Genomic DNA, 24720 nt, shown 5'->3' on the forward strand with positions numbered 1-24720 from the left:
AAGTAAAGGAATTACAATTGCTGTTATATATAGAAAGTACAATCATTTAAAAAGTGTTAATATTCCCATATATAATTGCTATTTATTTGGAAAGAGTCCATTTGACATAGTTCATAAGCACTAAACCATAGCACTAGTACAGCTCAAACTGGAAAGCTGAGAATTGATTATGCAAATATATTTATGTTTGGACTGCTAAAGCTTTTACAAAATTCGTTCAGTGGGCATTTGACCTTCGAAAATGAAGTTAAGCCACAGTAACAGCTATAAATTTTAAAACTAAGAAAAGTTAAATTTTCATATTTAAAAACTCCAAATTACAACAAAAGTATTATTGAACATTTATTAAGCACCCACAGAGTGCTGAGCATCATACAAAATATATAAAAGATTCAGTCTATGCTCTTTTGGAGCAAAACTGTCTCATTCTTTGCATTCATTTTGCATGGTGTAGTGACACTGTTAGCACAGTCATAAAGTGACCAGTTCCTTAGAATTGTACTTGCTTAAAAAAAACAAAAACTTCAGATCCACAGAAGAAATAACTCCTTAATTCTGAAGAATGATTCAAAAAGCCAACTGGTGATGCTTACTTGCCACAAGTTCCACTTAACGTCCTCTACCTGGAATGTTAAGAAAAATAAAAGATTCAGAGGAACAAAAATTTTAATACAATTACAAAATCAAGGTCAAAATCTTCATTAGTATTTATTAATATGCAATTAGTCTACTGACACACTAATTCAATTATTATTTCTTAAAGTGCCTGGTACTCCTGAAAATAAACTATTACCTCGGTTTATATAATTACATGCAAAAAACAATAAAACTGTTAATATATAATTCAGAACATACTATATAAATTTCTGTAACTTACCTCTGAAGCCACCACCTCCTCGTCCTCCTCTGAAGCCTCCACCACCTCTTCCACCTCTAAAACCACCTGAGGGAAAAGCACACATGCATGCATGCATGCGCGTGCACATGCACACGTGCACACGCATACACACACACACACACAATACAAAAAGTTAGATTATATAATAATTACAAACTATCACATTATAAAGAAACCAAAACTAGAAGGAAGAATGGGACAGTAATCCTATCACTACATAAAGCTTAAAACAAAGTCTTAAACTACAGATAGAAACTTGTTTTTAGATTCTTTTTTAGTGAAGAGTTTAGTCTAAGAGATGAAATATGCATAACAACTAGATGTGATGTTAAAATTTGTGTTGTAAATTATAAAGGCTGGGGGAATGTTAGTGGCAAAATCAAAGTAGCCCTGAAATATTACTTGCAAAGTAATTACAAAAATTACCAAAATAAAAAAAAAATTACAAAAATTACTTGCAAAGATTTATTTTTTAACTAGACTTTAGACCCTGAACACATTATGAATGTATTTCTGTAATCATAAGGATACATTTCTGGCTAAAATAAGCAATGTATATAAAAGAGATCAATGGAAGGTATACTTAGTTAAATGGAGTAGGACAAATGTATAAATAACCTTGAATGCCAGTCTGAGAAATTTAAATTATCTGGTTGGTAATGGGTAGTAATTTGAAGGGAAAGACAATATAGGAAGTCAAAATGAAATAGAAAGTTGTTTGGAGGATAGAGAGTTCACTGGTAAGTGGGAGACAAATAAGAACAACAAGGATATTCATTAGAAAGATACTCAAGTATTCAATCTAATAATGAGGTGATAAATTAAATTAGGATAGTGGCAGTAATGAAATAATACACAAGAATCCTACCAGATTATTGTATTTGAAGGACAAAGAGATTAAAAAAGACACTGGCAGACCAGTGATGCCCTGACACAAATTGAGAAAGGATATCAATGCAGACACTATAAGAGAAGTTCACTTCTAGATCTGAAATAGGTCAACAGTAGGACATTCAAGCAAAAGAGAAGATGAACAGACTTATGAGATAGGAAACTAAAGCCTGGGAGAGAGGTTAAAAATAAAGATTTTATTTAAAGGGTCTTCAGCATAGATTAAGAATAAATTAACTCTCCCATTAAGAGTGCAAAACTTGAACAAGGGTTATATTTAGTTCATTTAAGAGAGGACAGAGGTAAAATATACAATATTCTTTGAGCGAAAAAAATTTCTAAAGGGGGGAGGGGCACTTAGCAACTTAGATGTCCACAGTGTAAAAATAATGATGGGGGGGAAAATTCAAGGTCTTGAGCAAAAAAGAATGGTAAGATTGTCCACACCAAAAAGGTTAGATGCTGCAAAATATACCTATATTTGGAGCTCAAAATTTAATGGGGGTAGAGGGGAGGGGTTGCATGCTACAGGATATTTCTGATTTTATTGCTGTGGGCAGCTCCTAGATATGGAACTCTGTGGAGGGATGACAATTGTGTAGATGAATGTTGGCCAAGTCAGGGAGAGATGAAAAAAAGAGATAAGGGTGAAGGAGGTGAAGAAGTAAAGTGCTTGTCTACCCACTTCCTCTTGCCAATATACTCTGTAAGGAGATTCTACAAATCTTAACTCAACTCAACAAAGCCATTTTTCTTTCTTCTTTCTTCTCCCTCCCTACTTTGCATATTACCACCCCTGTTAATCATGCACAATGTCTTAGTTCACAGACTCTACTTGAGGAACCTCACCACTTACTTTTTCCAACCCCACCCTTGACCACCTTGCTTAAGTTTCTCCTAGCTATCACCTGCTCTCTTGTCAGTTCTCCAAGATCATTCATTCAATCATATTTGAAGACCTCAATAAGTGTAAGGCATTATACCAAGTAATGAGGGGGGCACAAGGAGAACAGTTCCTGCTTATAAACAGATTACAAATAAAAATCTCAAGAAACTTTTTTTTAATCTAACTCAGCTAGATTATTGCATTTTTATTATGCAGCTATATTATTATCCTAGATTATGGAGAGACAAGTAGGACAGCAAGGAAAAAAATCTGCTGAAATTAGAAGACAGACGCTCAAAAATTTAATTTCATTATTTACTACCACTGTGTGATGTTAAGTCATTTAAATCCCTATCCCCATCTGCATTCCTGACACTGATCCAAGTCTTTTCTAGCTATTGACCTAGCTCATGTTCTCACAGAACTATGTTGATCCTGTTTCAATTAAATATTTGAAGATACAGCATGACTTGGATAAAAGTCAATCTAAATTAAAATGGGACCCACTTTACAGAACCTCATCTGTATTTATAAAAAAAAAAAAAAAAAAACCCTTAATGGTAACCACTCAGTATTTCTTAAAATTTAAAATCTGAAAAGCAAAAGGTGTTACATAAAGAAACCTGACTTAGAAATGTGAGTGTAATTTGACCGTACAAGAGGAAAGTCAGACTCCAGATAGCTTGCCCCCCTTCCTTAACACAGTTCTATCACCTCCCCACAAAATCATTCTTCATTACTCCTCAATCCCATTTTGTTGCCTTGCCTCAGATCCCTCTTTATATACAATGAAACTGACTCAAATACACATGTAAAGTGGGAGAGGGAATAGGGGGGAAAGACAGAAATCTATACACACTTGTATACTGAGCAGCATCAAATAATGGCTCTTCTCTATAACCACTTCCCAGGTCTTAGATGCTAATCTCCCTATAATTTCTGTAGCAGGGCAATCTATGGCTTGGGTGAAGAAGCATTACTCTTCCCACTGCAGACCTTCAAGTGAACAATTCTACCACTCCCAGCCCGGGGCTGGAGGGTGAAGACATTATTAATTCATATCTAAAAGAATATTTGTTAAAGAAAATTCACTGTCTTCCAAAAACATTGAGAATTTAAGGTAAAATTTAGATACTACTGAATTTTTTACTTATACATCGACTTTAGAATCTAACCCTTATATTGCAAATGTATGCTTTCATTAGTATTTACTTTTCCTCTTAAATGTAGATAACTCTCATGTCAGTCGTTTATTGTATTCAAATATCCCAATGCTGAACTGGAGAGAGGGAAACATAGTTTTCCATACTACTTATAGATAAAAATCAAGACATATTCCCGGTGAAGGCGAAATTCGATATTCTTTCAATAGAGATATCAAGATACTTAATAGCTGAATTCACCATTGAGGGTTTTGTCTAAGAAAGTAACTATAACAATGTTTCTGGTAAAAGGTTGAGTTTCAAACTGCCTTACATTTTGAACAATTCATTCATAAACTGGGTGCTTAAAAGTAGTTATTTAGGGGCAGCTAGGTGGCGCAATGGATAGAGCACCAGCCCTGAATTCAGGAGGACCCAGTTCAAATCTGGTCTCAGACATTTAACACTTCCTAGCTGTGGGACCCTGGGCAAGTCACTTAACCCCAGCCTCAGGGGAAAAAAAAAGTAGTTATTTAACCCAGCCCCTAAGACTAAAGAAAACAAACTTGCATTTTAAAGAGCAAAAAACTCAAAAATTCTTTGAAAATAAAGGGGGGAAAAAGGAGAAAAAAAAAAAAAATAAAGTTCTATAAGGCCTCATGCATTTTTTAAAAAGACTGGCAAACTTTTAAAGTCTAAAAAGATATTGTATACAGAGTATATAATTTGTATAAAACATTAAAAAGTTATATGTATATATATTCCACGTATTAAAAAAATCTTCAATTAATAATTCAAGAGTTAGTTATATAAGAAAAAGATAAATTAATAGTCTACATCAGTACAACTCAAAACAAAAACTTTTAGTAAGAAGTAGTAAGGGACAAAGGGAATATCTCATTTACTCTTCTTTAAAAGACTAAAATGCTATTATCAATCAAGTGACCAAATTTACATAGACACTAATCTATTTGAAAATTTATGTAATTAATGGCTGTTTCAAATATTAAATTTATTAAGTAGTAGTACTAAAATTTATTAAAGTAAAAATATCTTCTCCCTAAGTTGAGAAAACGGATATTAGTTTAAGTAGAAATTTCTTTGCCATTAAATTATACTCTAGAATTTTGTTGTCATTATTATTATCCTAGAATTTTGCTAAATTTTTATTCAAGTAGAGAAGGTGAATATTTCGACTTTTAAGCTTCTTTGTCCTATTTTTAAATACATAACTTTCCCCATTTCTAAAGATTTTCCCATCCCCCATTCTTATGAGTGCAATTATAACAAGAAACTTACCACCTCTGCCGCCGCCTCCTCCTCCTCTACCACCTCTTCCTCCTCCTCTACCACCTCTTCCTCCTCCTCTGCCGCCACCACCACCTCTTGGAGGTGCTTTTTCACCTGGTGGCCGAGGTAAGAATCTTTGCAAGGGCAGCAATTTATATGGGTCAATATAAAACTGAGGGTAGGAGGAAAAAGAATACTATGAGAATACACACATCAACATTGCCTAATAACCATTACTTAAGCACTCCCTTACTTGTAGTATTTGCTAAGATATCTTTAAAAAAAAAAAAAAAAAAAAACTTTCAAAATGTCACTAAGATGAAAATGCCTGAAAAAAACTCAGAAAACTTTAATTTCAATTTCTACCTTTAAGTGAATCCTCATCTCATTAAGAGTGACAAGACTAAAACTAAATATAAAAGCATGTTAGTCATTCACTTTTATCAAATCAACAAATATTTACAGAGTATACAAGACAAATGTGGTAGGAGCTAAAGGATTACTAACAACTAAATTGATTATGGATAATAGAAGCTAAAATTTCAACACAATAAATCTTACTAGGTTATAGTTTACTAGCCAGAACCAATGAAACTTAGATGTCTTACCAATAAGATTTTAGTTTAAAGACATTAATAGGCTTTTAATTGTGAACTACAGTAATAAAGTAACTTCAGCATACACTAAAATTTTTTTAGTTATGTTAATTAATTTTAAACAGTATTTTGCTGTTTTACATTACTGAAAAATAGTTTATTTTCTAAACAAATCCTGGACAAAGAGATCATATTACATATAAAAGAAAAAGAAAACAACCAATTACTTAATTTCAGATAAACATAAAATTGCCCTTTAAGTTTGAAAAATTGTATACTACATATACATAGGGGGGAAAATGTACTTCAATGAAAAAAGTACTTTAATGCAGCTGAAAAACTGGTTCTAAAAATATTACTACTTTAAGTAAAAATTATCAAAAATTATCTCATTAATGCTTTCTAAATTTGTGGTCTTTCAAAACAGCAATTTGAAAAGACCTTTTTAAGGCATAATGTAGATGAAATATTTATAAAGAAAAATCAATGCCTTCTTAGTTAGACTTTGAATATCATCAATCAGACTTACCTTTTGTAATTTTTTAAAAGAGGAGGCCTTCATGTTTTCTGACAGTTTAACTGAAAAATACTGTTATGTTGATTAAGGAATAAAAGATTGGAGCACTTAACCAAACAACTATTTCAGAACTACAATGCCATTCCAACAAATGAAAAATTAAGGTATAAGGGAAAGGACAGCATATTAAGCAAGCCACATTAGTCTACAACTCTACTACTATAATAACCCCAATAGCAAAATTCTGTTCCTGGCATCACTTGATAATTTCAAATCCCATAATACTAAACATTACCAAACCTTGTTTTTTAAAGTAAAAAGTATCCATAAAAAGACAATCACATTTCAACCTCCATTCATCTTCTAATTGTACACCTACTTACTTACACCCATAAGTTCTTAATAGTAAACTCTAAAAATAACAAATTTTACTTTGCTTAAAGAAAAAATATCCACCTCTTTCCTTCTCCTTTCAATATTCCCATTTTGTTCCTGGCCCCAAATCATTAAATTTTATATTGACTAAAATGAATTTGAAACAGTTAATATTGCTGTTTCTAAGAATAGAAAAACGATGTGTTTATTGCTGGGTTATGGGGAGAGAAAGGGAAGGATACAAAATCTCTAAGCTGTCCAAATATCTCATCCACTTTACCAATCTGTTCTTTGTTTTCTAAGTAAACTGGAGCATTGAAATAAGGCACTTTATTTTCATGTGTTATGCATTTGCACACAATGTCATCTTCACAGGGATGCAAGAATTCTCCTAACACTGCAATAAGAAAAGGAAATGTCAAAATAGAAAATATGAATTCAACTAAAACATTCCTTAAAAGTACTCAACTGGCTTCATTTTCTCATACTCCTACTTCTAGGACCATATTTTTTCATTTCTATGTCCTGCCAGCTAGACTCCCTCAATTTAATGTGTTCTCCAAAATCCAGTCTTTCCTATGCTCTCTGCTTTGTCATGTCTTTCTTCCACCCTAATTATCATCACCCTCTTATGTTAATGTTATTAAAACTATATTATCAAGTATCTAGTAAGTGCCAACTCATAAATATGTCCATTTGGATGGCACTTCAAACTCATAAAGTTAAAAACTGATCTCATTCTGTTCCCCCAAAAGTGACCATCTTCATCACCATTCTCCTAGAGCCTCAATTATCTAACTTTTCTCTTCCATTAATGGAATGTAATCCATCCACTTTCTCAACCAGGTCTTATTAATTCATCTCTATTCCATTTTCATCATAGTGGTCCAAGTCCTTATCACACTCAGCTTACCTGTAGTCTCACATTCTTTAGGTAACCTTTAAGAGTACAGTCACTGATCTAATTCTATCATTCTTTCAAAAACAGTTATTATTATTACTCCATTGGCTCAGAGAACCATCAGTGAATTAATTTTTCTCAAACCAAGCCAAGATTTCTAAATCTAAAACTAATCCTCAAAGGCTCACCTTACCTATACCACTAAACTTCCCCACTATTTTCCAGTCTCTCCCCACTCCATTCAATTAGCAGCCATCTTCGTAAAGTTAAAGCTATGTCACTCTCATCCCGCTCTCAAATAGCTTCCTCTCATCTCCAGAAGCATTTAATACCTGTCATAACTCAGACCCTTTCTAGTTTTCATGGGCCTTTCTCCTCCTCACACGTGCTGTAACACTTATCCAGTAACACTGGCATCTTTGCAGTTCCCCATCTAAGACACTCATCTCACCTTTGGTCACTTTCATTGGTAATTTGTCCCTTTATTTGGGGATGTTTGCCACCTCATTTCAACCTCCAGGCTCCCTTCAAGTCTAAGCTAAAGTAAAAAATATCTTTCCCATTAAGATTTTCCTTGTTTGTGTATAATTCTTTTGCACGTGGTCTCTCCCATTCAACTGAAGTCAGATTTTTCTTTGAGTCTCTATTTTTCAAACAGCAAAATATAGGTGCTTAATACTTTATCAAGATTTGATTAGATCTAAACGGAACTCAAGCTCATCTCAATTATTCTTCCCCAGAAAGGCTTCCTTCTCCCCTCCTATCCAATTCAAAATCTAAAGTTTCCAAGACCCAACTAGAGTCCCACTTCTCCCCCAAACTTCAGCTTTAATTAACGTTCAGATCCTCCAAATTCACAGCTCCTCTAGTATTACAGCAGTCTGGCAAAGTGATGCCTTTTTGCTATTTGCTGTAAAGTTTGCCAGTTACTTGGGATCCTTTCTACTCCCTGCCTCCTCCCCTTCCCGCCCCGCTTAAGACTTCTTAAAGTTGGGGATAAAAGGTGTCCTAAGCCTCTCCCAGAATTGCCAGCCCAAGACAACCTAACACGTGTGCCCGGCCAGAACGAGACCCATCACGCGCGCACACACACCCACACACTGCCATGGGCGTGACCTACCGACCACGTTTTCTGGGGGTCCCTCGTTGTAGCCTCCCTTCTGGAAGCCTCCACGACCACCCCCTCCTCGACCGAAACCTCCCCGACCAAAGCCGCCGCGATCACCGCCTCGCCCTCCTCGGCCGCCTCCGCGATCACCGCCTCGCCCTCCTCCTCGGTAGTGGCCGCCGCCGCCTCGATTAAAGCCCCCGCGATTATAGCCGCCTCCGCCCCCCCCGCGGCCTCCTCCGCCTCGAAAGGACATACTCTCCTTCTACCTGGAGAGGGGGAGAAAAAGTCGGCACGCAAAGTCTTAGTAAAGTTGCTAAGTCCAATGCTCTCCCCAAAGGCTTGGGCGAAGTTTACCCCAGGCCCAAGGAAAGGAGCAGGAGGGCCTTTCCCGCCCGGCGCTTCACTACTCTCCCTCTCACCTCCACTCCGTCCTCCACATGCGTCCGGAATCCTGCGCTCCTCAAGCGCCCTCACGCTTCCCCCACGGCGCCTCGTGCTCCCCACTCCAGGGGCGTGCACACACAGAAGCGCGCGCGCGCACGCACACACGCTTCCGCGTCGCGCCTGCGCCGGGTCTCGTCTCCCACACCACTCAGCTCGCTCGAGCCCCACCTCTCACCCTTCTAGTTTGCGCTTTAGTAACTCCAGGGAGTCTTCCGGATTCTCTTCCTCCTCCGTTTTCTCTCTACCTCTGCCGCTACCGTGACAGAAAAGCCCGGAGGAGAAAGGACCAGAGTTTGAGCAACAGAGTCACTGAGAAAGAGCCCAGAGACCCGGAAAATGAGAAAGTCACCAGCAGTAGGCAGACATGATTGCCTTTTCAGTGAATGATACGTAATCAAAAGTAGCCCAGGCGACGTCCAAACAAGCAAAACGCGACTGTTTTGCGACGATTGACGTTGGGGATGACTAACTGCAAGCGCCGGAAATAAGATAGCAGAGGCGGGGTTAGACTGCGCAGTGCTACCTTAGCTGGTCCTTTTCCTAACTCGTTACTTAATCTCTTGCTTTCGCTGTTTCTACTGAACTTTCTGGAACTGAACTTTCTTGATCCTATCTTTGATTTTTAGAAACCGGTTAAGGTTTCCTCCGCGCGGAGTGGGACTGGTGCGGCTGCCCTGGAGCGGAGTGCTCCGTAGGCGGGACATGGTGGGTTTGGGCCCGAGGTTTGACTGGCACGTAAATCTGGACCGCTCCCGTGTAGACTCCTCAGCTCCTAGGGATAGCGCCCATCCAGAACTCGTAGGAGAAATTAAGAACGGCACTTTGAAATGGCAGCCGGGGAGCATAGAGCGCCGAGCTTGAGTTAAAGGTCTCAATTCAAATGTGGCCTCAGACAGGTCACTTAATTTCTGTTTGCTTCAGTTTCCTTATCTTGTCAAAGGGGGAGCGTAACTGCATCTAAGTCCCAGAGTTATTGTGAAGATTAAATGAGGTAACGGTAAAAGTCTTAGTGCAGTACCCGACTGTTAATAAATGTTAACTGTTACTGAAATAGGGATGGGGCAGCTGGGTTGCGTAGTAGATAGAGCACTGGCCCTGCAGTCAGTATCTGAGTTCAAATTGAGTTTCTGACACTTGACACCAGCTATGTGACCCTGGTCAAATCACTTAACTCCAATTGCCTTGCCCTCCCTCCCCCCCCAAAAAAAAAAATTAGGGGAGATAAGTGCATAGGGTGATGAAATGGTTTCCCCCATCTTCTGACTTTTTTTCGTTTTCCCTGAGGTTGGGGTTAAGTGACTTGCCCAGGGTCACACAGCTAGGAAGTGTTAAGTGTCCGAGACCAGTTGTGAACTCGGGTCCTCCTGAATTCAGGGCTGGTGCTCTATCCACTGCGCCACCTAGCTGTCCCTGTAAGGCACAATTAACCTCCCCTCTCTCTTCCCATCCAGAAACCCTCAATCCCATTAGATCTTTGGAATCTAGTGAAGTTTAATAGACAAATGTCATTTAAATTTAAGGATGTCCAGCTGTCCTCTCAAGCCACTTAGTAGCCACTTATTTTTGGTATTTAAAAATTCATCAACCAAATGTTTGTCACAAAGATTTCTAGCCACATATGAAACTTTGTAGTTCATTAGTTTTCCCAGATACCATAATCTGAAACGGATCAGGGCTAAGGTTCACTTGGATCATTTAAAGCTTATTACTATTAAAAAAACTGGGAAATCACTGAGACATTCTATTCTTAGAAACTTCAATTCCTCACAGTGAAGTTCTAAAGTTTTATTCAACAAGCATTTATTATAAATAGCACCCACTATTTGATACAAAGGGTCAAAGACAAAAACTGTCTCAAAGTTTCCATTCTAAATGAGGAGATAACATTGATGTTCTTTGTTCCAGAAAAGGATCAAAATGACATCACCATCAGTCAAGTTATATTGTGTCAGACTGGCTAATCAGACTAAATGAGCTCAGAATGCTCTGCCACAGGTACAAATAGTCCATGTGGAACTGATGCTAAGTGAAATGAGCAAACCTAGCAGATTATTTAACATGTCAACAAGATTATAAGATGATCAATTCTGATAGAGGTGGCTCTCTTTCAACAATGAGATGATTCAGACCAGTTCCAATGATGATGAAGAAAGCCATTTGCACCCAGAGAGATGACTGTGGGAACTGAGCATGGTTCACAACATGGTATTTTCACCTTTTTTTGTTGTTGGCTTGCATTATATTTTCTTTCCCATTTTTTCCAGTCTGATTTGATTTTTCTTGTGCAGCAAAATAATTGCATAAATGTGTATGCATATATTGGATTTAACATATATTTCTACTATGTCCAACTTATTGGGCTACTTGCCATCTAGGGGAGGGGGTGGGAGAAGGAGGAGAAATTGTAACATGAAATTTTGCAAGGGTTAATGTTGCAAAATTACCCATGCATATGTTTTGAAAGATAAAAAGCTTTGATTTTTAAAAATGTTAAAAAAAATTAGTCCATGTGAATATTTGGGATGAATTCTTTAACTTTTCATATCTCACATTTCTTCTGAGCTACTTCAATTCTGTTTTGCCCCTAGATCATGGTACCTTTTATGATGAAGGCATGTTATATTGGTCAGTCCTGTGCCAATGCCTCCTATGTCATGCAATCAATTCTAAAGTTCTCGAAACCTTAAAAGTGTCCTTGTATAACTTTTTTCTGACTACCAAATGAGTACTAGTCTTTTTGGCAAGTGTATATTTGGCATTTGAACAATATGGCCATCCCAACAGAATTGTGCTCTCTGTAGTAGAGTTTGAGTGCTTGGCAGTTTAGTTTGAGGAAATATCTCAGTGTCTCATATCTTATCCTGCCAGGTGATCTTCAGAATCTTCCTACAACAATTCAAATGGAAGCAATTCAGTTTCCTGGCATGGCCCAGGTTTCATAGGCATACAACAATTAAGGTCAGCACAGTGGCTTTGTAGACCTTCATTTTGGTAGCCTTTTCTCATTTTCCTTCAGAGCCTCATATTACTTGTACTATGCTAGCTATAGGAGTGCGTGTTTTAACCTTGTTATCAATGTGGACATCCCTAGAAAGTATACTACCAAGGTAAAGTGGACTTATCAAAACTTCTCAATTTGCTATAACCAGTTCCACTATGGATATTGTGCTGGCTGATGGAGCATCTGTGTTTTCTTGATGTTAGTTGTTAATCCAAAATTGACAATCAGCTGCAACCAAAAATCCATGCAAAATACTTCCTGTACTTTATTTTTGGCTTGTAGACTCCCCCCCCCCTCAGCAATTGGGGTTAAGTGACTTGCCCAGGGTCACACAGATAGTGTTAAGTGACTTGAGGCCAGATTTGCTTCAGTTGGAGACAAAAACTGAATTCTTTCAGAATGCCACATACCTAATAACCTCACCAACACCATCATGGAAGAATAGCATATGCAAAGGAATGGAGGACAGAAATAGCAAGATAAGTCTAGATTATGTTGAATAATTTCATTTGGCTATATCATAGACTATATGAAGGGAAATGAGATTTGCAAGTGTTTTCTCCACAACAACCTTACAGTGAATGTGTGTATTGTAATAACCATTTTCATGTGAGCAAACTCAGAATAGGTTAAAAGGCTTAATAAGGACAAACCCAAAGACTCCAGATTTTGAGATAAGAAAAAAATTTCTGGGAATACTAGAAAATAATGTGCCAAAAACTTGGCATAAATCTACATCTCACACCTGCTACCAAAATAAGGTCAAAATGGGTACATGTTTTATGTGTAAAGGGTGATAGATACTATGAGCAAATTAGGAGAGCAAGATCTTTGGATAAGGGAAGAATTTATGGCTAAAGAAGAATTAGAGAATATTATGAAATGCAAAATGGATAATTTTGATTACATTAAATTAAAAAAGGTTTATATAAACAGAATCAATGCAGCTAAGATTAGGAGGGAGCAGAAAGCCAGGAAACAATTTTTACAGTCAATGTTTCTGATAAAGGTCTCATTTCTAAAATATATAGAGGAATGATTCAAATTTATAGGAACACAAGCCATCCCTCAATAAATGGTCAAAGGATATGGACGGACAATTTTCAGAAAAATTAAAGCCAATTCTAGTTATATGAAAAAATATTCCGAATATTAATTATAGAAATGCAAATTAAACCAACTCTGAGATACTATCTCATACCTATCAGACTGGCTAAGATGATCGGATAATGGTAAATGTTGGAGGGGAGGGGATAAATGTTGGGAAAACTGGGACCCTAATACATTGTTGGTTGAGTTGGAAATGATTCAACTATTCTGAAGATCAATTTAGAATTATGCCCAAAGGGCTATAAAATTGTACATACTCTTTGATCCAACAGTGCTGGGTCTATATCCCCCAAAAAATCATAAAAGAGGAAAAAGGACCCACCTGTGCAAAAATGTAGCAGCTGTTTTTGTGGTGGCAAGGAATTAGAAAATGAGTAGATGCCCATCAGTTGGGGAATAGCCAAATAAGTTATGGCATATGAAAGTAATGGAATATTATTGCTCTATAAAAAAAATAATGGAAGCTGATTTTAGAAAGGCCTGTGAAGATTTATATAAATTGATGCTGAGTGAAACAAGAAGAATCAGAAAACATTTTACATAGCAGCAGTAGGATTGTCCAATGATCAACTATAATAGACTCAGCTGTACCCCCTTTAGGTGGGCAATCTCAATAAACTTTGTGTGGAAAACACCATCTGCATTTTTAGAAACATGCTTCACAGCATCCAGAAAGAGAACTATGGAGATTGAATGTGGATCGACACAATCTATTTTCACTTATTTTTCTTAAGGTTTTTCCCTTTTGTTCAGCTTTTCTCTCCCAACAAGATTCATGTGGAAATATGTAAAAAATGAAATTACATGTGTAACAAAAATGTTTTTACATGTACCTGGGAAAAATAAAAATAATTTTTAAAATAAAGAGGAAAAAAATGTTTGATAAGTACCTGTAAAGTACTTGAGTGAAGATCTTGTGACTTCTAAAGTCACACTCTTAAAAGATAAGAGTAAGACATCTGGGAAAATAGGTTGATGCCAAATTCTGAAAGACTACTTTTGGTAGTCTGTTTGGTAAAGAGTGGAGAGGCAATAAATATTCTTCAGAAAGATGATCTAGGATACATTTGACCAAGGCCACAAGGGCTAATTGTGCTTATATCTGGCCTTGTCATCAAAGTTTGTCTTGCATTGATTTTTCTGTCTTCTCAATAAAGGAATTAGACTTGGTGTAGAGATAAATGATTATTTTTCAATTAATGGCCAATTATTAATTTGGGATAGAGGTTTTTCCTTTCTATCATTCAGACACTGGATATTGCTAGTCATTCATTCAACCTTTGAAGGACATTGCTGGTAAATGAGAGCTCAAATCCTCCAGATACATGCTTTTTGATCTTGGACAGGACCCCATACAACTAGAATTACCAACAATTTAATTAGGTGAATTCTTGCCTTTAGGAAATAAGTTCTAGTTCTTGAAATCCCACATTAGAACTTTAGGTGATGCAGTTTATGAAAGAAAGAGCTAACCAAAGTTTTGGTCTGGGTAGAAATAGGTTAATTTGTCTAAAATGTTGGAGGCAGCAGAGTCTTGTGACTGTCACATTCTCTACACTCTACAGGATTAGACTTTTTAGCCTATCCTCATCAATAAGCCTACCTATGCCTATCCCACATTCACCAATCAGGGTTGCTTTTCACCTGTTAAAGGTATCTCCTTTCCCACTGATATTTAAGTATTCAGAGATGTCCATCTTTTTCTTTGGTTAACAGGGCAGCTGACCATCAATTTATTATTTGCTAGTCAATTAATTATTAATTACCCAGAAACTCAGGCTTTTCATTCATCACAGTGCTTCATTCTACCACTACTCCATGATTTCCAGTGCATATTGTGACATATATAATGATAACAGAATGCTAATAACAAAAATAGAAATGTATCCAATGTTTAGTGTTTCCCCAGAAAGGTTAAGAGAGGTCAAATAAAAGAATCTCAATGTACAAGCATGATTCCAGCATGGAACAGGTAGTTTATTTCTATACAGAAAAGAATAAAGAATCATAGAATAATTTAGAACAGAATTCTGTCAATTAACACTACTCAAGCCATCAAGTAACAGGCCCATATTCAAGGCTTCCAATTAGCCATTTTACTTCCATTGAATACAATATCAAATCAAATACTAAGCAGGATGAGGGCAGTTAGGTGGCTCAGTGGATAGAGCACCAATCCTGAATTCAAATCTAGACTCAGACTTAAATGTCTAGCTGTATGACCCTGGGCAAGTCACTTAACCCCAATTGCCTCAGCAAAAAAATTACTAAGCAGGATCTTTGACTTCTTTTTCTCTCTGCTTACATCCCTTTCCTTGCCAGCACTTGCTCAGCCTTCTGCAGCACCACCACCAGAGTGCTCTGTTAACTGTTGTTGATTCTCCAAAGCATTTCCAGGATTTTTTGATGCTCATAAGGTTGATCTCTAAGGAAAGAGACCTAAAAGGGAGGCAAAAGCAGCCAGGGGTACTGCCCAGCTTAGTTTAATTAGTTTAATTCCCACAATCTACATTGTGACCAATAGGCTGCAATTCCATTTTGATAGGATAGATAGAGAAGGGCTTTCTCCACCTCTGGCTAAATTCACATCTTATTTCCTAAAGTGTGGGAGCCAAGAGCTCTGCTAATCGATAACTACCTCGACCAGCAAGATAATACAGAGAGGCTTGGAGAGACTTACATGAACTGATGCTGAGTGAAATTAGCAGAACCAGGAGATCACTATATACTTCAACAACAATATTATATGAGGATGTATTCTGATGGAAGTAGATATCTTCAACAAAGAGATCAAACTCAGATACAATTAATCACTGATGGATAGAATTAGCTATACCCAGAGAAGGAACACTGGGAAATGAGTGTAAACTGTTTGCATTTTTGTTTTTTTCCCCAGGTTATTTTTGCCTTCCGAATACAATTCTTCCTTTGCAACAACAACAACAAAAAATTCAGTTCTGCACACATATATTGTATCTAGGATATACTAAAACATATTTAATATGTATGAGAATGCCTGCCATCTAGGGGAAGGGGTGGAGGGAATGAAGGGAAAATTCGGAACAGAAGGGAATGCAAAGGATAATGTAAAAAATTACCCATGCATATTATAAAATTAATTAAAAAAAAAAAAAACTACCTCTTCTAGTTTGTGGCTCGTCGACTTTTTCCCAGCTCAGCAACCAATTGTGGATTCAACCCAGCAATTCAACCCAGGAAAGTTTTGACTCATTTCTTGAGGACCAGAAGAAAGTAGCTGCATATGCTCTGAAGGGTAGGAAGATTCCATACCCTTGATTGGAGTGTGCTAATAAGGACACCACTAGAGGTTACTATAGGTGTAATATGGTCAAACCTTTCCATCAGAAAGCTTTTTCTAATAGTGGGATGAAGGATAGATTGAAGAAGGGAGAAACTAGAACCAGGCAAATCAGTTAGGAAGCTTATTTTTAGCTTCAGTTTTGAGAGGAAAATGAGGGCCTGAATGAGGCTAGTATCTTTGTAAATAAAGAGGTGCCAGTAGAAGAGAATTGAAGAAGAAGAAGAAATTGCAGGGGAAGAATACACTAGATTTGGCAACTGAGTAGAGGGGGGGGGGAATGGAAAGAAGAGAGTAAAGTCCAAATTCCTTTGCTTTTGAAATTGCAAAGAATATATTTACTACTCTGATAAAAAGGACAGCAAAGAATAATCAGGAAAAAGAATGATACAAGATTTGAGTTTTAATCACAAGTAAAGATCACCACTATACCAAACTAAGATAGTTGAAAATAATTTTTAAATTTTTCAGTGAAAATTTTGTCCATACCTAGCGATACCAGATCTAAAATTATAAAGCAGCAATTACCAAAACCATTTAGTATTGGCTAAGAAATAGATTAGTTGATTAGTGGAATAGGTTAGGTTCAAAGGACAAAACAGCCAATAACTTTAATGATCTAGTGTTTCACAAACCCAAAGACCCCAGCTTTGGGGATAAAAACTCACTGATGAAAGTTGCTGGGAAAATTGGAAATTAATATGGCAGAAACTAGGCATGAACCCACACTTAACACCGTACACCAAGATAAGGTCAAAATGGGTTCATGACCTAAGCATAAAGAATGATATTATAAATAAATTAGAAGAACATAAGATAGTTTACCTCTCAGAGCTGTGGAAGAGGAAGGAATTTATGACTAGAGATCATTATTGATCACAAATAGAAAATGTTGATTATATCAAATTGAAAAGTTTGGTACAAACAAAACTAATGCAGACAAGATTAGAAGGGAAGCAATAAAAACTGGGAAAACGTTTCCCAGTCAAAGGTTCTGATAAAGGTCTCATTTCCAAAATATATAGAGAATTGACTCTTATAAGAAATCAAGCCATTCTCCAATTGATAAATGGTCAAAGGATATGAACAGACAATTCTCAGACGAAGAAATTGAAACTATTTCTAGCCATATGAAAAGATGCTCCAAGTCATTATTAATCAGAGAAATGTAAATTAAGACAATTCTGAGATACCACTACACATCTGTCAGATTGGCTAGAATGACAGGGAAAAATAATGCGGAATGTTGGAGGGGATGTGGGAAAACTGGACACTGATACATTGTTGCTGGAATTGTGAATACATCCAGGCATTCTGGAGAGCAATTTGGAACTATGCTCAAAAAGTCATCAAACTGTGTATACCCTTTGATCCAGCAGTTTTACTACTGGGCTTATATCCCAAAGAGATTTTAAAGAAGGGAAAGGGACCTATATGTGCAAGAATGTTTGTGGCAGCCCTCTTTGTAATGGCCAGAAACTGGAATCTAAGTGGATGTCCATCAATTGGAGAATGGCTGAATAAATTGTGGTATATGAATATTATGGAATATTATTGCTCTGTAAGAAATGACCAACAGGATGATTTCAGAAAGGCCTGGAGAGACTTAAATGAACTGATGCAGAGTGAAATGAGCAGGACCAGGAGATCATTATATACTTCAACAACAATACTGTATGATGATCAATTCTGATGGACGTGGCCATCTTCAACAATGAAATGAACCAAATTAGTTCCAATAGAGCAGTAATGAACTGGACCAGCTACACCCAGCGAAAGAATTTTGGGAGATGACTATGAACCATTACATAGAATTCCCAATCTCTCTATTTTTGTCCACCTGCATTTTTTATTTCCTTCACAGTCTAATTATACACTATTTCAAAGTCCAATTCTTTTTGTACAGCAAAATAACTGTTTGCACATGTATACATATAGTGTATTTAAGCTATACTTTTTTTTTTTTTTTTTTTTGCTAAGGCAATTGGGGTTAAGTGACTTGCTCAGGGTCACACAGCCAGGAAGTATTAAGTGTCTGAGACCAGACTTGAACTCAGATCCTCCTGACTTCAGGGCTAGTGCTCTATCCACTGGGCTACCAGGCTGCCCCTAACCTATACTTTCACATATTTAATATGTATTGGTTACCCTGCCATCTGGGGGAAAGGGGGGGGGAAAGGAGGGGAAAAGTTGGAACAAAAGGTTTTGCAATTGTCAATGCTAAAAAATTACCCATGCATATATCTTGTAAATAAAAAGCTATAATTAAAAAAAATTGTCCATACCTCATCTATTTTAGTACATGCATTAAAAGTTAAATATAGTTAGGTGAATGATGGATGGATAGAGATTGAGATAAATTTATGGGATAGAGAAATAAAAACAGCTAGATATAGGTAAAAAGATAAAGATAGATAATAGAGCAAGATGATCAAGAGCTAGAGATAAATGATAGGATAGCTAGGAATAGAAGTAAAGAGAGATTGATAAATGATAGAGATGATAGTAGTAGGTGATAAATGATTAACAGAGTTATAAGATATGATTTAGAGATGACAGATTTATGTCTATATAATAAAAAATATTCAAGTTTTATAATTATAAATTTTATAATTTATACATTATGATTTTATTATAATTTGTAGTTATATAAATTATAATTATATAAATTTTTAAAAATTAAAACAATGATAGTTTTTCAGAAACTTCCTAATTAATCATCTGAACCCTACCCTCATTCATCTCTATTCTCATAGTTAAGAGACTTGAATTCTGGTTTCTTCTAATTCTAGTATAACAAAGTTTTTAAATTGGGAAGAACTCCCTCCATGAAACTTATCTATAACATGTTTTGTTTAAACACCTAAGGCAAGGTGAAGGTCACTTCCAATGTGAAGGATATTCCATTTCATTTTTGGACAGTTCCAATTATCATGAAGTTCTTCATAACATTGATTAGAAGATGTTTCTCACTGTAACTTCCATCTGAGTTGTTGTGAGGATCAAATGAGATAAGTCTATAAAACATTTGTAACTACTAAGAGCTACATTAATATAAGGTATATAATAGAACAAAGACAACCCTGGTTTCTCAAACCTATGCCAGTAGAATGCAAATTCTGTTAAGTCTTGCTAAGATTTTTACTGAATCTTATTTACTGGCATATTCTTTAATATAATGAGCTACTTTTCTTCCCTTTTTATCTGGGTCTGCTCATTAAAGCTCTTACTAATGTCATATTATGAGATAAGGTAGAAAGATAAGTATGAAAATGGGAAATGCTTCCAAATGGGTGCATGGGGAAAAAAAAACTGGCTTAAACTTAATTTCAACTTTATTGAACTTCTTAGTTGCTGAAATATTGTTCTCTAAAAGGGTAGGAAAAAAATAAACTGCTTTTGTAGGAAGTGAAGTTTCTATTGGTTATCAACCTTACTGTTTACTTGGAAACTTTTTTTTTTTTTTTTTTTTGGTTTCATTTACGGTAAAGCTTATCTGATAGCAGCCAATTATTTGAGAGTTCAAAAGTACATAGTTCTTATATAAGTTTTTTTTTTAACATAATTTTTTCTAGAAGTTAAAAATTAAAAACAGAAGATTCAGGGTGGAAAAGAATCTTAGACACAAAGACCATTCTACTCAACAACATGAAATTAGTTCATTATCTTCTCCTATTTTTGTATATTGGTTTAAGTTTTTGTAAGGTAAGTAGTTTATTCTTTCTGAAAATGCTTTCTTTTAAAATAAATATGTAAAATATTTTGAATACTAGCAACAAGTCTTTGAATTTTAGAATGTTCAACTAACAATACTTTGGTTTAAATATAAGATAATTCATAAGCCTAGAAGCAGATTCTCATTATGTATTTGTTTAAATAATATTGTAAACATTGTAAATGTAATTTAACACTATTATTAACTTCAGTCATCAAATTTTAATGTGCTTTAGGTATATAAGGATCATCAAAATGCTTTAAAGGATTTAAATATAAATTACAATTATTTTTTATAGTTATATGTAGAAAATTTAGGACAAATTATATTGATGCAAACTTATAGATAAGCCAAATTTTAATTATTTAATTGATTTACTTCTCAAACATTAATTATCCTGTTTGAGGCATTATAGGGGACACAAACTTTAAAACATGGCCTTTGTACATGCAACTTCCGAACTGATATACCTAAAGCAGTAATAGCTAATTGCTGTTGATACCAGAAAGAATTAAGTTCAGTTTTCACTTCTTAAGAATAGTAGAGTGACCTTGGAGAAATAAATTTATCTATCTCTAGGCAAGTCCAAGATTATGAATTGGAGAAAAGGCAGTAGCCTGCAATGATAGAATAAGTTTTCTCACTTGGACTTCCCTATACCAGTGAAATTACAGTCTGAACTTATCCTTAAGCAAAATTCAGACCATGTTACTGCCTCTAAAATAAAGCAGATATAGATCCTTTTGGCATTTGTAAAAACTTTCATAATCTGATTCCAGCCTATTTTGCCAAACTGGTTACATAACCAGTGCCATAATTAATTATTACATAAATATGAATTTAGTATAATTTATTATATTTTATTTCACTTTCGGTAGCCATCAGATTTTCTTTTGTAAGAAAGGGTTTTTTAAATTGTAGTGATGGGGCAGCTAGGTGGTGTAGTGGATAGAGCACCATCTCTGAAGTCAGGAGGACCTAAATTCAAATCTAACCTCAGACACTCAACACTTCCTAGCTGTGTAATCCTGGGCAATCACTTAACCCCAATTGCCTCAACAAAAAAATAAAATAAAATAAAATTATAGTGATAAAAGAATAATGAGAGCAGGGAATAGTTCGTTTGGCTAAGAAGAAATCAATTATTCTTCTGGCTACAGAGGCCAAATCAGCTTCTCCTTAACTCACTCCTCTTCTAAAAGAGAGTCTTACAACTTAATTGAGATACTATTGTTAAGTCCATCCCTCTTTGATAGGCAAATGAATGGAAATGCCCAGTTCTCTAAAATTCACCAGCCTACTAATGACTTCACTTTCAGATTCACTGGAATTGTTCCACTTTTGTTTTTGTATCTCCAGCATCAGCAAATGCTTGGTACACAGTATATACCTAATAATGGCACAGCATGATCTTACTTCCTTACGTTACCTTCCTACCAGCCTCCTGTCACTTGGTACTCTTTTCCTTGGGCCTATCTGCCACCAACCACTCAAGAGGACTAGTCTTTTAGATATGAGCTACCCCTTTTGATACAAGTGCAACCAAAACCAAACTGTCTTCTCTATTACCTCCCCTGCCTCCCCTAAAAGTTTTGTCCTAGGTAAAGAAATTCCTGCTTACTATGGAGAAATCAGTATGAGGGCAAGTTGGGAAATACAAAGACAAACAAGCAAGGGAAAAGGCTGCAATGGCTTGAGTATTGAGGATAAGACACAGATAAGATAAAAGAAGTAATTTTTAATAAGATTAAACGATAGAAAAATATTTTAATTTTTTTCTTGTAAGGATATATTCAAATTTAAGAACTGTAGCAATTTATTTCTCCCTTAATGTCAAATTCATAGATTTCAAGTCAAAGGGACCTAGCTTATGTTCTAAGAAATAGCATTCATTTCCAGTAAAAACAAGTATTTATTAAAAAGGGCCCAAATTTTCTTTCTCCTTTTTTTTTTGGGGGGGGGGAAGAAGGGTGTCTTGAGCTATGATATCCTAAGTGTAGGAAACTCCCAGTATAAAAAAACTTTATTAGCAGATTAGCTATAATTTACAATCTCTGAGAATTGTGTGGGGTCACTGAGAGTCTAAATGATTTCCTCCTGATCACATAACCATAGAGGTAAGACTTCAAATCCAGATCTTCATGAAATAAGGCCAGCTCTCTTTTCACTTCACTATAGGAACACTAAAAGTGTTACACAAATTAGCTTCGAAACATATTTAAAACACTTAAATACCTTAAATTAGTTTCTTTAGTTTTTTTTTAAATGCTAAATATTGCCTTACTTGTCATCAGCATAGTTAGCATCTGTGGGTTCCAGATTCCAAATAAAAGAATTTTATCTTGGTTTTAGAATCACAGATCTCATCTGTATTAAAGATCTTGTTTCCTTTATGACATCAACTTAATGCCTATCTGTGTTTTATAGAATCCAACACTAGTTCAAGAGGATCTTCTTGATGAAAAATGCTTAAAAGAAAAATACACACATCAATCTTGTGAAAAAGTCTTCTGCCAGCCATGGGGAAAATGTATTGAGGGAAGTTGTGTCTGCAAACTTCCTTACCAGTGTCCAAAGGCCATTAAGTTGGTGTGTTCAACTACTGGAAAAACCTATAATAATTACTGTCAGCTAAAGAGTCATGAATGCATTTATCCAAAAACAAAGTTTTTAACTAATGGAACTTGCACTGGCCAAGGTAGGAAAACTAATATTCAACGTAACAGTCTTCAGGAACTCCTCTCTCTCACTTGCGATAAGGGATTGGGCATGCTAATGATTATGGACAATTAACAGACCAATATAAAACATCAGTGAAGGGAAAAGGGAATGTTAATAAAGATAAAATAAAATGTGATGAAGTGAAAGCTATGAATTCAGGGAGGACCAGTAAGCAGAAAGTTGGTAGTCATAGTACAAGGTGGCATTAAAAATGTCTACATAAAGATGATTTTAGAGAGGCCTGAAGAGACTTAACGAACTAATGCTAAGTGAAATGAGCATAATCAGGAGATCATTGTACACAGCAACAATAAGATTATATTACGATCAATTCTGACAGATGTGGCTCTTTCCAGCAATGAGATGATTCAGATGAGTTCCAATAATCTTATGATGAAGAGAGCCAGCTACACCAGAGAGAGGACTGAGGGAACTGAGTGTGGACCACAACATAGCATTTTCACTCTGTTGTTGTTTGCTTGCATTTTGTTTTCTTTCTCAGTTTTTTTTTTCCTTCTTGATCCGATTTTTTCTTGCACAGCAAGATAACTCTATAAATATGTATACATATAGTGGATTTAACATGTTTTAACATGTAATGGATTACTTGCCATCTAAGGAGATAGGGGAAGGAGGGGATTTTGTAAGAGTCAATGTTGAAAAATTAATCCATGCATATGTTTTGTGAATAAAAATCTTTAATTGAAAAAAAGAGAGATTTCACCAGTTAAAAGAAAAGAAAAGAAAAAAGAAAATGTTTGCATAGAATAAGAGCAGCAAAGTACCAAAAGAAAAAATATATATCATAAACTTTTGTGTCTTGTGTCAATTTGAAGCTTACTGTAATATGTGGTTGTGGTGTCCAAAATTGTTCACTGAAAAAAAACAAACAAACAAACAAACAAACCACTGAGATAGAATTCCAAACTAGTAGTACTTTATTAAAGGATGCTCTCCTCTAATGAAGTGGCCCTCAGATCTTCCTCACAATCTGAGATGCTCCCTTTCTCCAGGTCCTTAGTTTTTATTGATTGATACTTAAAAACACAGAAGAGACAAAATAAAATACCAAGTCTTACTGATTTCGACTTTCCCGGAGGAATCAGAAATGATGCATTAGCATGGTAGTCACAGGATGGGCAAGGCAAGGAAGGGTCTTCTCTACTGATTGGTCATAAGATGAGCCCCTCCTCATGTTGAGCAAGAGAGGGTAGTTCAGAGTTACAAAAATAAGTTGGGGGAATTTTCATATCATATTACAACATTCCACCAATACTCAGCTTAGATAAGCACTCCTCACCCAAAAGGATATCAGCATTCTTGTTTGTTAAGCAATACTTTAAAACAATACTTGAGCTTTATAAGAAGTGAATTTAAAGTTTGGGATCTATTATAAGAAAGAATCTATCTTATTTAATTATCCTTAAACATAATATATGTAAAATGTTATAAAATATTAGTTAACTAGACTGATTAAATATATATTACTATTTCTAGATAAGTATAATGCTAATCATTTTCTCTTATGGAATCACTCTAAACTTATTACTGATTAAAGCAAAATAGGGATCTGAATAAAATTATCTATATCATGGTGTGACATTTGTTTAAATTTTTGCCAGCCTGATTTCTAGCTTTCTTAGCTGACTGTCAGAGTCAGCTTTTGTCCCAGTATCCTTGACTTTAATGAGCACTATAGTGCAATGTTCATTTGCTTTTGAGTATTACAAACCTCATTTGTACCACTCATCAACTTTTTCTACATTTCAGCCCATATAAAAAAATTTGATGAATTCTACCTTG

At 35.7% G+C, this 24720-nt stretch overlaps 2 protein-coding genes across 7 annotated transcripts in view; one reads left to right on the top strand and one right to left on the bottom strand.

Annotated features, from left to right (window-relative positions):
* Window positions 1-329: 329 nt before the first annotated feature.
* On the bottom strand, window positions 330-9447 carry GAR1 (GAR1 ribonucleoprotein). 2 transcript variants are annotated; one of them, XM_074274059.1, is made up of 7 exons: window positions 9027-9447; window positions 8617-8873; window positions 6838-6992; window positions 6233-6292; window positions 5117-5279; window positions 878-943; window positions 330-623 (listed from the first exon to the last, which is right to left on the bottom strand). In XM_074274059.1, the coding sequence occupies exons 2-7, from the start codon at window positions 8858-8860 to the stop codon at window positions 610-612; spliced, it is 702 nt and encodes a 233-aa protein (XP_074130160.1). In that variant the 5' UTR covers window positions 8861-8873; window positions 9027-9447; the 3' UTR covers window positions 330-609. The 2 variants fall into 2 exon arrangements, with proteins under 2 accessions (XP_074130160.1, XP_074130161.1); XM_074274060.1 differs by having other exon boundaries at window positions 9227-9432.
* Window positions 9448-19968: 10521 nt separating this feature from the next.
* The window catches only part of CFI (complement factor I), a 39763-nt gene continuing 35011 nt past the window's right edge, over window positions 19969-24720 (top strand). For 2 of the 5 annotated variants that reach the window (XM_074274065.1, XM_074274063.1), the window contains exons 1-2: window positions 20001-20186; window positions 22624-22894. In XM_074274065.1, the coding sequence (XP_074130166.1) occupies window positions 20130-20186; window positions 22624-22894 (328 nt within the window). In that variant the 5' untranslated portion in view covers window positions 20001-20129. Of the gene's footprint in view, window positions 20187-22623; window positions 22895-24720 lie in introns of all 5 variants that reach the window. The other 3 variants (XM_074274061.1, XM_074274062.1, XM_074274064.1) reach the window with 2 other exon arrangements.

The sequence above is a fragment of the Sminthopsis crassicaudata genome, chromosome 6, assembly GCF_048593235.1.
Source record: "Sminthopsis crassicaudata isolate SCR6 chromosome 6, ASM4859323v1, whole genome shotgun sequence".
NCBI lineage: Eukaryota > Metazoa > Chordata > Mammalia > Dasyuromorphia > Dasyuridae > Sminthopsis > Sminthopsis crassicaudata.

Excerpts from the sequence above, each read along its gene's own strand:
- GAR1 (XM_074274059.1), bottom strand. The coding sequence starts at position 8,860 with ATGTCCTTTCGAGGCGGAGGAGGCCGCGGGGGGGGCGGAGGCGGCTAT. Across the intron at positions 5,280-6,232 it reads CTTTTAAAAAATTACAAAAG|TTTTATATTGACCCATATAA; the intron begins GTAAGTCTGATT and ends TCCTACCCTCAG. Across the intron at positions 944-5,116 it reads AGGAGGCGGCGGCAGAGGTG|GTGGTTTTAGAGGTGGAAGA; the intron begins GTAAGTTTCTTG and ends CTTTTCCCTCAG.